This window comes from Syngnathus typhle, linkage group LG18, assembly GCF_033458585.1.
Source record: "Syngnathus typhle isolate RoL2023-S1 ecotype Sweden linkage group LG18, RoL_Styp_1.0, whole genome shotgun sequence".
NCBI classification, from domain to species: Eukaryota; Metazoa; Chordata; class Actinopteri; order Syngnathiformes; family Syngnathidae; genus Syngnathus; species Syngnathus typhle.
This window is the reverse complement of record NC_083755.1, coordinates 1,080,879-1,095,353: the sequence shown is the minus strand read 5'-3', so window position 1 is coordinate 1,095,353 and position 14,475 is coordinate 1,080,879. Positions and strand designations below refer to the sequence as shown.

At 45.6% G+C, this 14,475-nt stretch overlaps 1 protein-coding gene across 12 annotated transcripts in view; it reads right to left on the bottom strand.

Moving 5' to 3' along the window:
* Nucleotides 1-14,475, bottom strand: part of trdmt1 (tRNA aspartic acid methyltransferase 1) — a 166,644-nt gene that overhangs the window by 53,853 nt on the left and 98,316 nt on the right. For 4 of the 12 annotated variants that reach the window (XR_009718756.1, XR_009718760.1, XM_061304623.1 and 1 more), the window contains one exon: nucleotides 1,584-3,482. The exons of 2 other annotated variants lie outside the window; for them this stretch is intronic. Coding sequence is in view for 2 of the 10 variants with exons in the window: in XM_061304627.1 (XP_061160611.1) it covers nucleotide 3,482 (1 nt within the window). In the remaining 8 variants the exon portion in view is untranslated. 6 more of the 12 variants (XR_009718755.1, XR_009718759.1, XM_061304626.1 and 3 more) reach the window with 4 other exon arrangements.

The following is a 14,475-nucleotide window of genomic DNA, read 5'->3' as shown; positions in this document are numbered from 1 at the left end:
AATAGCGTCAGATATACTTCGCCACAGTCTCTCTTTTGTTGTAGCTTTTATCCATTTCTTCTAGCGTTTTACTTGATGAGGATCTGTTCATGCTAATTTTATTCATGCACAAATCGATAAGTTACATAAACTAGCGAGCTACATGTATAGCTCCAGAGAAGATGTGACTGGGTAATAAAGAAAGAAAAGGGTGACGCAACAAGATGTCATCAACAATAGCCGAGTGACCGGAAGAAACATCGACAGTGCATGTTAAGAGAAAATCGACTGGCTTTAACTTAAAAGCGGCATCATATTAATTTCTTTTGTCCCCCAAAACGAGGGTTTGTGTATAAAAGCTTCCTTTCTTCAGTAACGTCCGTCTTAATCTTGTTCTGTCTCTTCTTTGTGTCAATTATTTGGCACTATTTGCCTGCCGAATGGACATGCGATCAACACACTACTCTTCTCCCCAGTGTCACATATCCTTCCGCCCAGCAAAGCGGTGCTGCACAACAGTGTTAAATACCATGCAAGTCATGCAACAAAACATACATTAGGGAAACAGGCAGGTCATTCAGCATAAGAAAAAGGGAACATCAAAAATAATGCGAGAAGGAGACAGTAGGGAAATTTACACGGACACTAAAGACAAAGCAGAACAGGAAAATCTCAAATCAGCCATTACAGATCACTGCAGGAGAAATAATCACATCATGGACTGAGACATGGGGAAAATCGGAATCAAACAAACTAAAGCGTTGGATTAAAGAGGCCATAGATACCACTTGACTGAATTCAAGTGCAGGAGGTGGGAGCTGGCCACGCGTGAGGGAAGAAGCACCAACCAGAAGGAGTTAATATTGCACATCTGTTCTTTTATTTACTGTAAAGTACATGCACAGAACAGTGTGGGAATGGTTATTAACGGAATGAGAAAGGTTTATGTCACGTAAGAGTATTTGGGAGGGTTTAAAAATCTGTAATATTGTGTACTGGACCACAATGCAACAGGAGATGCATGCTTAATCGTGGCACACTTTGGTTTCGCTGTGCATGATGTCCCCCGGGTTAGTATAGATTGGTAATTCTGAAGATGGACACATTGCATTGCTTGGCAAGGAAAAAACTATCTTATTTGACCTGCAATACATCCATGTCGTCTAGTGGCCAACAAGAAACATCACACCACGTTTTGGAAATTTCTATACAGTAGTGTTTAACTTTCTAAATAATACATGTTTGTACGTTGCGAACTTTTGTTTTTCATGTGTAGTTCTGGAAAGCATCTCCCGTGAAAAACGGTGAAAAATTGATGTTAAAAGGAAACGTTTATTTTTGTTTTTGTACCGTATTCCATTGTACACCACTCCCTTGCCCCGGACTCGTCAGCGGCTGACAAACTTAGTGCCCTTCAACTTAGACAAACAGGTGGGCATTCCGTTTCCTTGGGCATCCCGATTTGAGAACAAAGGTATATACATTCCTGCTCGGCCGCTAACTGTAGTCGGGAGGCGCAGATTTCTCCAAGAACGGCATACCCTACAGGATCGTGTCGAAGGAGAAACCCTGCGGGCCAACAACACACCAAAAGGAGACAGTAGTCATCAAAGTCAAAGTCAGCTTTATTGTCAATCCATCCATATGTCAAGACACACAAAGAAACCGAAATTCCGTTTCCTCTATCCCACGGTGACAAGACATAGTACACGATAAACATACAAGTAGACGACACAAAATAAAAACAAGAAGGCACAAACAATAAATAATAAATAAATAATATGAGTGATGAATAAATAATAAACAAATAACCCAATAAATGCACTGCAGTCCTCGTTTCAATTCGCATTATCTTCTTTGCTTGTTACGCGACTTTCAAACACAGTGCAGACACGCCTCCTGGCCGCTCCCGACCTTCTTCCTCATTCTTTAAGCGACTTCTCACGCATGCGCACTTTGCATTCACTCTACAGCTGTCAGTCACACAAGCTGTCAGAATGACGGCAAGTATTTAAATAGAGAAGATAAAACTCCTTTAAGACCAAATGTCCTATGAATGTTTACTAAGAATGATGAAACCACTGCACCCTTATCTTTTCTCTCAGTCGCTGTCAAAAAATGAAAGCCATTTGCCCCAGAGAGAACAGCTTTAACGCCCGTCGTACATTATTTTCTTTAACAGCACAATAACCGATTCGGATTGATTCTACTCTGGCCTACAATGCAAAGTCAGATCCTGGTAAATATTTTACCGTATTTTCCGGACTATAAGTCGCTCCGGAGTACCATTCGCACCAGCCATAGAATGCATAATAAGGAAGAAAAAGACAAATACCGTTTTTTTCCATGTTTTTATCCGGATATGATATGGAGGCCGCCATTACAGATGCGCTTTCTTCTCTGGTGTTCACTTCAAACACGCTCCATACGAACACAATGCTCTCGTATCAGACGCTTGCTCGATCACCTGCTTGTTTGCTGTCACAATGTTATCTGTTTATTTATTATTTATTATTACTCTTGTTATTTATTGTTTGTGCCTTCTTGTTTTTTATATTGCGTCGTTTACTTGTATGTCTATCGTGTAATATGTCTTGTCACCGTGGGATAGAGAAAACTTAATTTCGATCTCTTTGTGTGTCTCGGCATGTGAAGACGTTGACAATAAAGCAGACTTTGACAATGTACCCTACACAAATCCGAAACATTTCTTCGCTATCGAGTTTGCTAGCGCATGCGCAGTGATACTGACCGGCAGAATAACATCCGGTTGTTCCCAAAGATTATCTTTTTTCTGAAATAATTTTAAATTTACGGACTTAAGTAGGAGTCAAAATTTGGGTGCGTATTATACATGGGTACAGGCTTTTTTCCAGCATCAACATGCCATTTTTAGGGTGCGTATTATACATGGGGGCGCATTATACATGGAAAAAAACGGTATATATATATATAAGTCGCACCGGAGTATCATTTTATAAATTTTGGGGTGAATTTATTTGATAAAATCACCAAGAACAGACATATCATCTTGACAGGCAATTTGAAATAAGAATAGGCAACAACCGGCTGAACGGTGCGGTACACTAATGTTACATAAATAAAGGAACTGAGAACGTGACTGATGTAACATATTAATTGTATTGATATGACTATAGCATAAATAACATGCTAACAAGTTTATTGAATCATCAGTGTCACTCCAAATCATTAAATCAAACAAAATAGTCATCCTCAGTGTCACTTATAAACATCGCCACTAACTTCGGAAGTAGCGTGGCTTACATCAAAGTTATCGTTGTCATCGTTGTAACGACTGATTTGACCCGCATGCAGAAAAAACAACTCAGATGTCCAGAATGAGTTAGGAGTGTTTATTGGAGGAGCTGCGGTGAGGTAGAGCGGGATGATCGGAGCCAGGAGCACGAAACGGGGCAGCAGTGCGGGGCGTGAGGAGTTCAGCCAGAACGGGGTGGATCTTGGTGGTGATCGGTGGAAGCAATCTGCAAGCAGGATGCACAAGACCTGGTCAGAGGAAACAACGTGACTGTGGCGGAGATCTTACTGCGAACCAGAGGAATCTGAAGAGCATGGCGTGGATGAGCAACGTGAGAACTAGGAGCAAGATCAAAGAGCAAGATCGAGGAGCTAAAGGCACAACCAGGGAGATGATCACACTGGTAGGGACACTCAGGCAACGAGCAGTCGACAGCATGCTCCTTAAGGAGCGGGTTAACGAGCCTGATGAGTCACACCTGGGCCCTCTGCACTCTGCTAACAGTTGCTCCCTGTGGATAAAAGAAACATGCCACCATGGGCCCTGACAACCCCCCCACCCCCACCCTGAACGGCCGCCCCCAGGCGGCCCAGAAGTAGGAATAAGGGAGTGACGACCAGTAGTCCGAGACGAGGGCAGGGTCGCAGATGTAGGAACAGGGCACCCATGTCCCAGTCGATGAGGTACTGCCACCCCCGGCCCCGCCGACGGGCGTCCACAATCCCGAGGACCGGATAGACCGGGTCCCCATCAAGATCCCGGGCAGGAGGCGCGGGCACGACCGGGGGAAGAAGCGCCCTGGACTCGACTGGCTTTATCTGAGAGACGTGGAAGGTGGGATGGACTCGGAGGCTCGGAGGAAGACGGAGACAGACTGCCGAGGGACTAATTACTGCCAGGACCTCATATGGCCCGATGAAGCGGGGGGGGGGGGGGGGGTCAGTTTCCGGGACACAGACCTGAGGGAGACATCCCGAGAGGAAAGCCAGACCTTCTGACCTGGGGAATGAAGAGGGGCAGGCGTGCGTCGTCAGTCGGCATACTTGCGGTTCTGTTCGATCGACCGACGAAGGGCTTTGACGGCGCTTGACCAAATACTCTTGCAGCGTCGGATATGATGGCGAACAGACGTGACCGCGATCTCTTTCTCATCGGCCAGGAACAGCAGGCCTCGATATGGCATTCTGACCAGTTGATCTGAGGGTTGTGTCTCTGGAGCCAGAGGAAACCAAGTACAAGAGCTTACTGTTTTATGGGGAAGACATAAAAGGAAATTACTTCATGATGGTTGCCAGAGATGACTAGCTCCACGGGTCTGGTGCATTAGGTTATGCAAGAGAACCCTCTCCCATCCAGAGCAGAGACAGCGAGAGGCGTAGGGAGGGGCTCCGTCTTGACTTTGGCTCAGGAGACAAAGTCCTGGTCGATCAAGTTTCTCTCGCACCCGGAGTCGACCAGCGCGGATAGCTCGTAGTGATGGTTGTGCACAGACATCATGGCGGGTAGGGAGAAGCAAGGAGACTTAACACTTGTCGGCTGGTCCGGCGGTCCTCCCCTCAAGACCGTCGGACCCGCTCTTTTGGTCGAACTGGACAGTAGGCAATGAAATGATCCGGGGAGCCGCAGTAAAGACACTGTCGAGACTTGCGTCGCCGCTGCAGCTCCTCCGGGCCCGACAAATCTGCATGGCCTTGGGTTCTGACCACGTGGTGCAGGGACAACAACCTCCTGCTGAACGTCGACAAGACCAAGGAGGTTGTTGTTGACTTCAGTAAGGGTCACACCCAACACCTGCCGCTGACCATCGACGGTGCTGTGGTGGAGAGAGTGAGCAGCGCCAGGTTCCTGGGGGTGCACATCAGTAAGGATCTCTCCTGGTCCACCAACACCGCATCACTGGTGAAGAAGGCCCAGCGCCGCCTGTACTTCCTGCGGAAACTCAGGCGAGCGAGCGCTCCTCCGGCCGTCATGACTACATTTTACCGTGGCCCCATTGAGAGCGTCCTCTCCAGCTGTATTGCTGTTTGGGGTAGCAGCTGCACTGACTACAACTTGAAGGCCCTGCAGCGCATAGTGAACACGGCTGGTAAGATTGTTGGTGCTTCACTCCCCTCCTTGAAAGACATTTACATCTCCCATCTCACCCGCAAGGCAACCACGATTCTGAGTGATGCGAGTCACCCCGCTCACTCTTTGTTTGATCTTCTGCCCTCTGGGAAGAGGTGTAGGAGCCTGCGCTCCCGCACCACCAGACTCACTAACAGCTTCATACTCCAGGCTGTTAGGATCCTGAACTACCTTTCCCTTTCTGCGTAGCATCCTGTACTTTTGCGCTATGCTTTTACTGTCTGCTGTATGCACACTGGCTCCGTTTTGCTCCTCTTATTTATTGTGTTATCTGTTTATTTATTATTTATTCATCACTCTTATTATTTATTGTTTGTGCCTTCTTGATTTCATATTGTGTCGTGGCCCCATTGAGAGCATCCTCTCCAGCTGTATTGCTGTTTGGGGTAGCAGCTGCACTGACTACAACTTGAAGGCCCTGCAGCGCATAGTGAACACGGCTGGTAAGATTATTGGTGCTTCACTCGGCTCCTTGAAAGACATTTACATCTCCCATCTCACCCGCAAGGCAACCACAATTCTGAGTGATGCGAGTCACCCCGCTCACTCTTTGTTTGATCTTCTGCCCTCTGGGAAGAGGTATAGGAGCCTGCGCTCCCGCACCACCAGACTCACTAACAGCTTCATACTCCAGGCTGTTAGGATCCTGAACTACCTTCCCCTTTCTGCGTAGCATCCTGTACTTTTGCGCTATGCTTTTACTGTCTGCTGTATGCACACTGGCTCCGTTTTCCTCTTATTTATTGTGTTATCTGTTTATTTATTATTTATTCATCACTCTTATTATTTATTGTTTGTGCTTTCTTGATTTCATATTGTGTCGTTTACTTGTATGTCTATCGTGTAATATGTCACGTCACCGTGGGATAGAGAAAACGTAATTTCGGTTTCTTTGTGTCTTGACATGTAAAGAGATTGACAATAAAGCTGACTTTGACTTTGGTTCTGGAGAGGACTGGCTAGGCGATCGCCTGGGCATACTAGGCCTGGTTTAAAACTGTGATCTCTCCTCCGTCCGCTCCCATCGGGAGCGTCTCCGTCTCTCCCTAACTCAATTGTCCAACCTAATGGCCAGGGAAATCAGGTCGTCCAAAGTCCCTGGTTCTTCCAGGACTGCGGGCAGCAGTGGCGGGGCGTGAGGAGTTCAGCCAGAACAGGGGGGATCTTGGTGGTGATAAGTAATCTGCAGGATGCACAAGACCTGGTCAGAGGAATCAACGCGACTGTGGCGGAGCTCTTACTGCAAACCAGAAGAATCTGAAGAGTGTGGCGTGGATGAGCAAGGCCAAGTCAAGTCAAGTTTATTTGTATAGCCCTAAATCACAAGCAGTCTCAAAGGGCTTCACATAGACAGAAATTGACAATTATTCTCAAAGCATCCCCTGATCTTAAGCTCCCAAAAGGGCAAGGAAAAACTTAAAACCCCCTACTGGGGGAAAATAAGAAACCTTGAGAAGGGACCAGAGATGGAAGGATCCCCATTTCAGGATCACAAGGTTGGAATGGATGCAGAGAGGGCACAGATGATACAACATGAACATCAATGAAATAAAAAGTGGATGTCCATGTCAGAGCAGAGGGCTGCCGAAGGAGCCCTCAATTGTCCTGGCAGTGTCTACGAGGAGGTTGAGCTGCAGTTCCCCCATCCTGAATTAACCCACGAGAATCCAGATAGCCGCTGTCAGCATGGGTGCCACCTAACCACCTCCCCGGCCGGGGAGGGAGGGAGTGGAGAGGGATAGAAAACAAACTCCAGCCGAATCGGCCACTACAGGTTAGTTAAAGGCCATGTCATAGAAATGTGTCTTTAGACGTGTCTTAAATGTTTCTACTGAGGTAGCAGTTCTAATATCCATTGGTAGGGCATTCCAAAGCTCTGGAGCCCGAATAGAAAATGCTCTAGAGCCTGCAGACATTTTCTTGGCCCTCGGTGCCACTAAAAGGGTAGCGTTTTGCCCACAAATGTTACGAGACGGAACATATGGAACAACTAGGTCGACGAGATATGAAGGCGCTAAGCCATGCAGTGATTTATAGGTTAATAGAAGAACCTTGAAACCACATCTTAAATGGACCGGGAGCCAATGTAAGTTGGCTGGTATTGGGGTAATGTGATCAAATCTTCTTGCCCGAGAGAGCAGTCTTGCAGCAGCATTTTGTATTAACTGTAGACTTTTAATGCGGGACTTAGGAAGACCCGATAATAGTACATTACAGTAGTCCAGGCGCGACGTGACGAACGCATGAATAATAGTTTCTGCATCACCGGTCGAGAGGATCGGTCGAATCTTTGCAATATTACGAAGGTGAAAAAACGCAATTCTGGTTATATTCTTAATGTGCTTTTGAAAGGAGAGAGTTTGGTCAAATATTACCCCGAGATTAGTTACAGTATCGCTTTGAGTGATAGTACGGTTATCTATAGTTATAGCGGTTTCCTTGAATAAGTGTTGATAACGAGTTGGCCCAATTATCAGGCGAGAAATAGGAGCAACATCAAGGAGCAAGATCGAGGAGCTAGAGCAGGGGTGGGCAAACTACGGCCCGCGGGCCACATCCGGCCCACGGGACCGTTTAATCCGGCCCGCCAACCCTGAATAAATTGTGTTATTAAACATTGTTTTTGGTCGTTTTGCCTGCAATGACTGCGTTTCCCCAGTAGATGGGGAACCGCTCGCCTGCGGCTTTACTACCGGAAGCCGTGTCAGAAAGCCACCCCGGGGCCCTGACAATCGTCAGTTGCAGTTCCAATTATTCCACAGGCCTGAAGCGCCCTCATGCGGTTTAATGTGAAAATAACATGTGAAATGATATAATGTGTTAACATAAGTCACTCCTGAGTATAAGTCGCACCCCTAGCCAAACTATGAAAAAAAACTGCGACTTATCAACAATTGTTGCGGGTATTGTGACAGCTGTGACTGAGCGTGAAAAAGTTCTGGAAGAGGAATGCGGGAGCGAGAGTGACGGTAAGATACAGGAGAGTTACTGGCAACTCCCTACCTTATTTTGCCATAAATTGTTTGACAGTGACAGCTGATACAGGAGAGTGACCGGTAACTCCTTACCTTGCGTTGCCTTGAATCGCTTGAGACACACAAGTACAAATTCTGCACAACGAAGGAAGTCCTTAACCCAGCGCGTCACAGGTTCAATCTTGCTATCGTTTTGCCATCCTCATTATTACTAATGTTATTTTTACTACATTAAAATAATTTGCAACTGTTTCATCAGATATTGTGGCGCTTATCCAGTACTAGAGATGCACCGATCCAACTTTTTCAATTCCGATACCGATGCCGTGGCTTTGCGTATCGGTCGATACCCGATACCGATCCGATATTATGGTTGACTTAACAAGCTACATAACTCTACATGTGGAACAGAAAAGACCAAAGGCAATGGCATCAGGCAAACTACACAGTTCTTTGCTCTAAATTAGGGGTGTCCAAACTAACGGTCCAGTTTTTATTGGCCCGCAGCAAATTCTGAAAACATAATTGAATATGGCCCGCACAAGAAGCTTGAGCTCAGCTTCTCAGTTTCCACACTAGATGGAGCCCGCCACATAAAGCGTTTGACGTCCCATTAACCCCCCCCCCCCCCCCCCCCCTGGAAGAGAAGCGAACACGCAGCGTTTGACATCCGATTAGCCTCCGCCCCCCTCGCACCCCACAACCCCCCCTCTTCCCCATTCGGGAGAGAAGCGAACGCGCAGCCTTTGACGTCCCATTAGCAACCCGAAGAGAAGCGAACGCGCATGGTTTGACGTCCGCTTAGCAACCCGGGGAAGAGAAGCGAACGTTCGCTCGGTGTTTGCGTTTGTTTAGAAAACTCTCGTGGCATGCGGCACACGTGCTGCTGACGTATGACGTAGCCCGCGTCCCAATAGATTAAGGAAAGTATCGGCTCACAGATTGGCTGTATTTTCCGATACCCGATCCATCTATTTTGTTGATATCGGGACCGATATCCAATCCAGACATCGGATCGGTGCATCTCTATCCAGTACCAATTGCACATATGCGACTGCATCGACTTCTGTATTTGCAAGGAAAGGGGGAAGTGACGTATGCTGTAAAGCAGGGGTGGCCAACCAGTCAGAGACTAAGAGCCAAAGTTTTTTACTGTGTACCGCAAAGAGCCAGAAGCCCATCCCCCCCCACGAAGCGAACATGCAGCGTTTGACGTCCCGTTAACTCCCCCCCTTCCGAAGCAAAGCGAACACGCCGCGTTTGACGTCCCATTAACACCCCCCCGAAGCGAACACGCAGCGTTTGACGTCCAATTAACACCCCCCCGAACGAAGCAAACGTAAAGGAGCCGCATGAAAACCGGCAGCGAGCCGAATGTAAAGGAGCCGCATGAAACCCGGCTCGCGAGCCTGCTGTAAAGCATATCAGCACATTTAAAGTTTTTTTTGTGTGGCAGGTCCACCTCAATTTTTATTTGTGCCAGTAATAGTACCGTTTTTTTCCGTGTATAATGCGCAAAATTTAACAAATTTATTGTCTTAGAATCTGGTGTGCACATTATACATGGGTACAATTTTTTTTATTTTTTTTAATTATTATTATTATTTTTTTTTAAGAAAATCATGGTACAACAAAACCAACAACAGGACTGACCGACAAAGACGTGGAACAAAAAGACATTACTAAAGACAGGAACAGAAACCAAACAGACATGACAGTAACACATGCAATGAGCAGTGAGCGAGGGGCAGACAGAAATTAAATACAAAACACGTTACATTGATTGAGGTGACACAGGAAGGGAGGGGCGACGCGAACAGAAACTATGGCAACCTAGACACATAGCAAAACTGGGAACGAGACATGACAAATCTCCCTCGAAATAAAACTTGAAATCACCTTTCTTCTTGTTTGTTGTCAATCGTGCATCGCATTCAGCCATACTGCCCAACACACTTAGTCAGTAAAATTCCTAATTGACGACACATCGTTTGATGCGATGGTGCAATCCTTGATGGTGTGTTATTTGTCAAATATTGTTTGTTTTTTAATCTCCATCGCGGACCGGACGTCATACCGAGGGAGTACAATCAGCAAATGACAAAATGCGTATTACAGGTAATATTTTATTTCACAACACTTTGCCTTGTTCTTTTCGTCTCTGCTGTTCACTTCAAACACGCTCCATACGACCGCAACGCTCTCGTATCAGACGCTTGCTCGATCACCTGCTCGTTTGCTGTCACAATGTACCCTACACAAATCCGAAACATTTGTTGCGGCTCCGAGTCACGACGAGGGGCAAGTTTTGGTTTCCAAGGGTGTTTTTATTCCTCTTCAACGTCTCTCCCATACAGAGCCGCCTTTTTCACGTCCGCACGCCTTTTTCACATGTCTGCACTGATCGCGGTTGTGCCTTTACGGGCAGTCGGAGAAATCAACGCCAACAAAAAAAATTACATCCAGCCTAGGTAAGACCATACCAAAGACTATAAAAATGGGACCTATTGCCTCCCTGCGTGTGTGACGATCATTGGGACTTAAAAAAAAAAAAAACGATTGGAATTTTTTTTATTATATATTAATATTGATACAGGCTTTTTTTCAGCATCAACATGCCATTTTTAGGGTGCGTATTATACACGGGGCGCATTATACGCGGAAAAAAACGGTAATAAAGACACCGGCAGGCCATCACAATGGTACAATTAAACTACAGTAATCCCTCGCTACATCGTGATTCGATTATCGCGGCTTCAGTACGTCGCAGATTTTTTTCCAAACAAAAAGAAGAAATTCACAAATTCAAAATAAATTGAGGAATTATGGAACAAAAGTTGCCCACACGCCAACAGAAGGCAGGGAGTGTCCACAGAATTGTAGTACGACCACTATAAAAAAATTATTAATAATAAAAGAGTTCTAAAACCATATTTATAGTATGTACCTTGTTATAAAAAAGTTGTTATAATAATAAAAGTTCTAAAAACATATTTTGTTAAAAACAAACAAAACATGTTTTTACATATTTACAGTGTGTATACTTTAGCTACATGTCTCACACACACACACACACACACACACACGCACACACGCACGCACACATACACACACACGCGTATAATGGTTATAATTTCAATATTTATACAAAAATGTTTATATGATATGATATATATATATATATATAAAATATGCACTTAAATGGTTTCATATACATTTATTGACACAAAAAATGTACAGATGAGCGGGTGACCCTACTTCGGTTATTGCGGGTGGTTTTTGGAACCAACAGCTTCATACTCCAGGCTGGTAGGATCCTGAACTCTCTCCACCCCCTCCACCCTCGGCTACATGACGTCCTGACCTTTTGGGCTACGATGGCTGTCTTGCACTCCTCCACTTGCACTACTCCTCCTGTACTTTTATACTGACTGTCTGCTTTATGCACAATTGCACCATTTCCACTAAGTTGCTCTTATTTATTCATTGCTCTTATTTATTCATTGTATGTGCCTTCTTATTTTTACTTTTTGTATTGTTTCCTTGAATGTGTACTATGTCTTGTCACCGTGGCATAGTAGGAAACGCAATTTCGATCTCTTTGTATGTCTTGACGTGAAGAAATTGACAATAAAGCAGGCTTTGACAAACGCACACGCGCGCGCACACACACGTATCATATTTATATTTATATTATTTATCCATTGTTTCTGTATGGGGCCGGACGCCCTCTTCCTTCTCAGCCCAGGCTCCCAATACTTTTCAGGCTTGGACGATCTTGTTTTCTCCAGCGTGGAACTTATCTCCCTGACTCTAAAGTAAGTTTGAATCTTTTATTACACTCTCGAATTTGTTTTTCACAGCCGGAGTGCCTGGGAGAGCAGAGGCTTCGTGGCCGTTTGTCTGCCGTCGATCATCGGACGCAAAGTATGGCTGCGGATCAAGAGGTTTGTGCGGCTTCGTGCACCAACTGCACGCTTCTCTTAGAGAGGTTGTCCCTGCTAGAGGGACGTGTCCGCCAGTTAGAGCAGAATTGCGCGATAACTTTAGATGTGGCGGATACAGACGCGGGCTGTAGTCAGCCCGCTAGCCCAGTTAGCATTAGCCCCAAGCGGCTTGCTAATCGCGATGAGTCAGGTAAGACGCATAGCCGTCCAAAGTCATCTCGGTCTACTGGCCCTCGCACTTTGGTCATAGGTGACTCCATTACCCGGAATATTACGCTTAAAAATCCAGCCACGGTAATGTGTATTCCTGGGGGCAGAGCACCCGACATAGAAGCTAATCTTAGGGAGCTGACTCGCAATAGGTCTAGTCAACAGCGTAGTTCCATCAACACTAGCTACTCGGACATAGTGATACACGTCGGCTAAAATGATGTTAGGATGAGGCAATCGGAGATCACAAAGAGAAACATAGCGAGGACTTGTGATCTCGCCAGAAAGATGAGTCGGCATCGAGTATTTGTCTCTGGCCCCCTGCCTGGGAGAGGCACTGATGAGAGGTTTAGTAGATTAGTCTCCCTTAATCGATGGATGGCTGGGTTCTGTAAGAAGCAGGGACTGTATTTTATAGATAACTGGCCTTCCTTCTGGGGCCGCCCCGACCTGCTGAGGAAGGACGGCCTTCACCCTAACCGTGCAGGCGCCTTCACTCTTTCTAGGAATATAGATTACTGTTTGAGCCACACATGACAGGTCACTTTAGAGCAGGCCGGGTCACAGGTGATTAGACCACCTGTCAAAATGGGTTTGGAGTCTAATAAGATAAAGTTAACTAGCGCTAGGCTAGACTCCCAGCATGCACATAGCTCCTTGTGTAGACTAGAGCGTGATAGTTTGAATAGTGCTACAGTACACATAAATGCACTTTCTACTGGGGTAGTAGACAAATCCAATCACTCCACCCCGACCGGTTTTGCTGATGAAACGGTGCCGGTTTCAGATAATTCTACACGTGTAACAAATATTTACTATCAGATTCCCACGGTCGTATCATCCCACCGTACTAACAAACATTTGAGAGGTGATGTCAGGCCTAGAGAACACAATCTTACTCGCATCTCGTATAAATATCCTTCGATAGATACGCACCCGGATCGACCAATTACACTTAAACTTGGTTTTATAAATATTAGATCGCTTCATACGAAAGCCATTCTCGTTAATGATCTCATCACAGAACATAATCTAAACGTTTTTGGTCTCTGCGAGACCTGGTTAAAACCTAATGAACTGATGCCGCTTAACGAGGCCTCGCCTCCAAATTTTGTGAGCTCGCATGTGGCGCGTCCTCGAAAAAAGAGTGGGGGTGTCGCCCTCATCTCGAATTCCGAGCTTAGTTTGAGGCCTCGTTCGAACAACGTATTTAAAACATTTGAGGTTCTCACTGTCCGATCCACTGCTTTACCGTCATTTTATCTTGCTGTTATTTACCGTCCACCCGGGGCTTACTCTGGCTTCCTGGATGAATTTTCAGAATTTATGGCTGATCTAGTAACCAATGCGGATAATATAATTATCATGGGCGATTTCAACATCCACATGAATTTACCGTCAGAGCCACTTACTTCGGCGTTTCAGACTTTAACTGATACGTTTGGTTTTACGCAAGCCGTACAGGCAGCAACGCATAAGAATGGAAATACCATAGATCTGGTATTATCCCGAGGACTTGCAACCTCAAATATAGCAGTACTGCCATACACTACTGTTTTGTCTGATCATTACTTAATAAAGTTTGAAATTGTAGTTCCTTGTCAAAGACAAGAGAGCAATCAGCATTATTGGAGCCGTCATTTCAACTCCATTACTGCAACTGCGCTATCTGAGATACTGTCGCCGGCAACCGCTATATTTCTCACATACGCCGACTCTATTGATAATCTTACAAATGAATTCAATGCGACATTGTTAAATGCCATTGACGCTGTGGCGCCGTTACGTCTGAAAACTCGCCGTAGAGTGCCTACTCCGTGGTTCACAGATGAAACGCGTACGCTTAAGCAATAATGTAGAAAGCATGAGCGCAGATGGCGTCTAACCAAACTTGAGGTTTTCCATCAGGCATGGCAGGATAGCCTCCTGAAATATAAATTATTTATTTTTTATTTTTCGC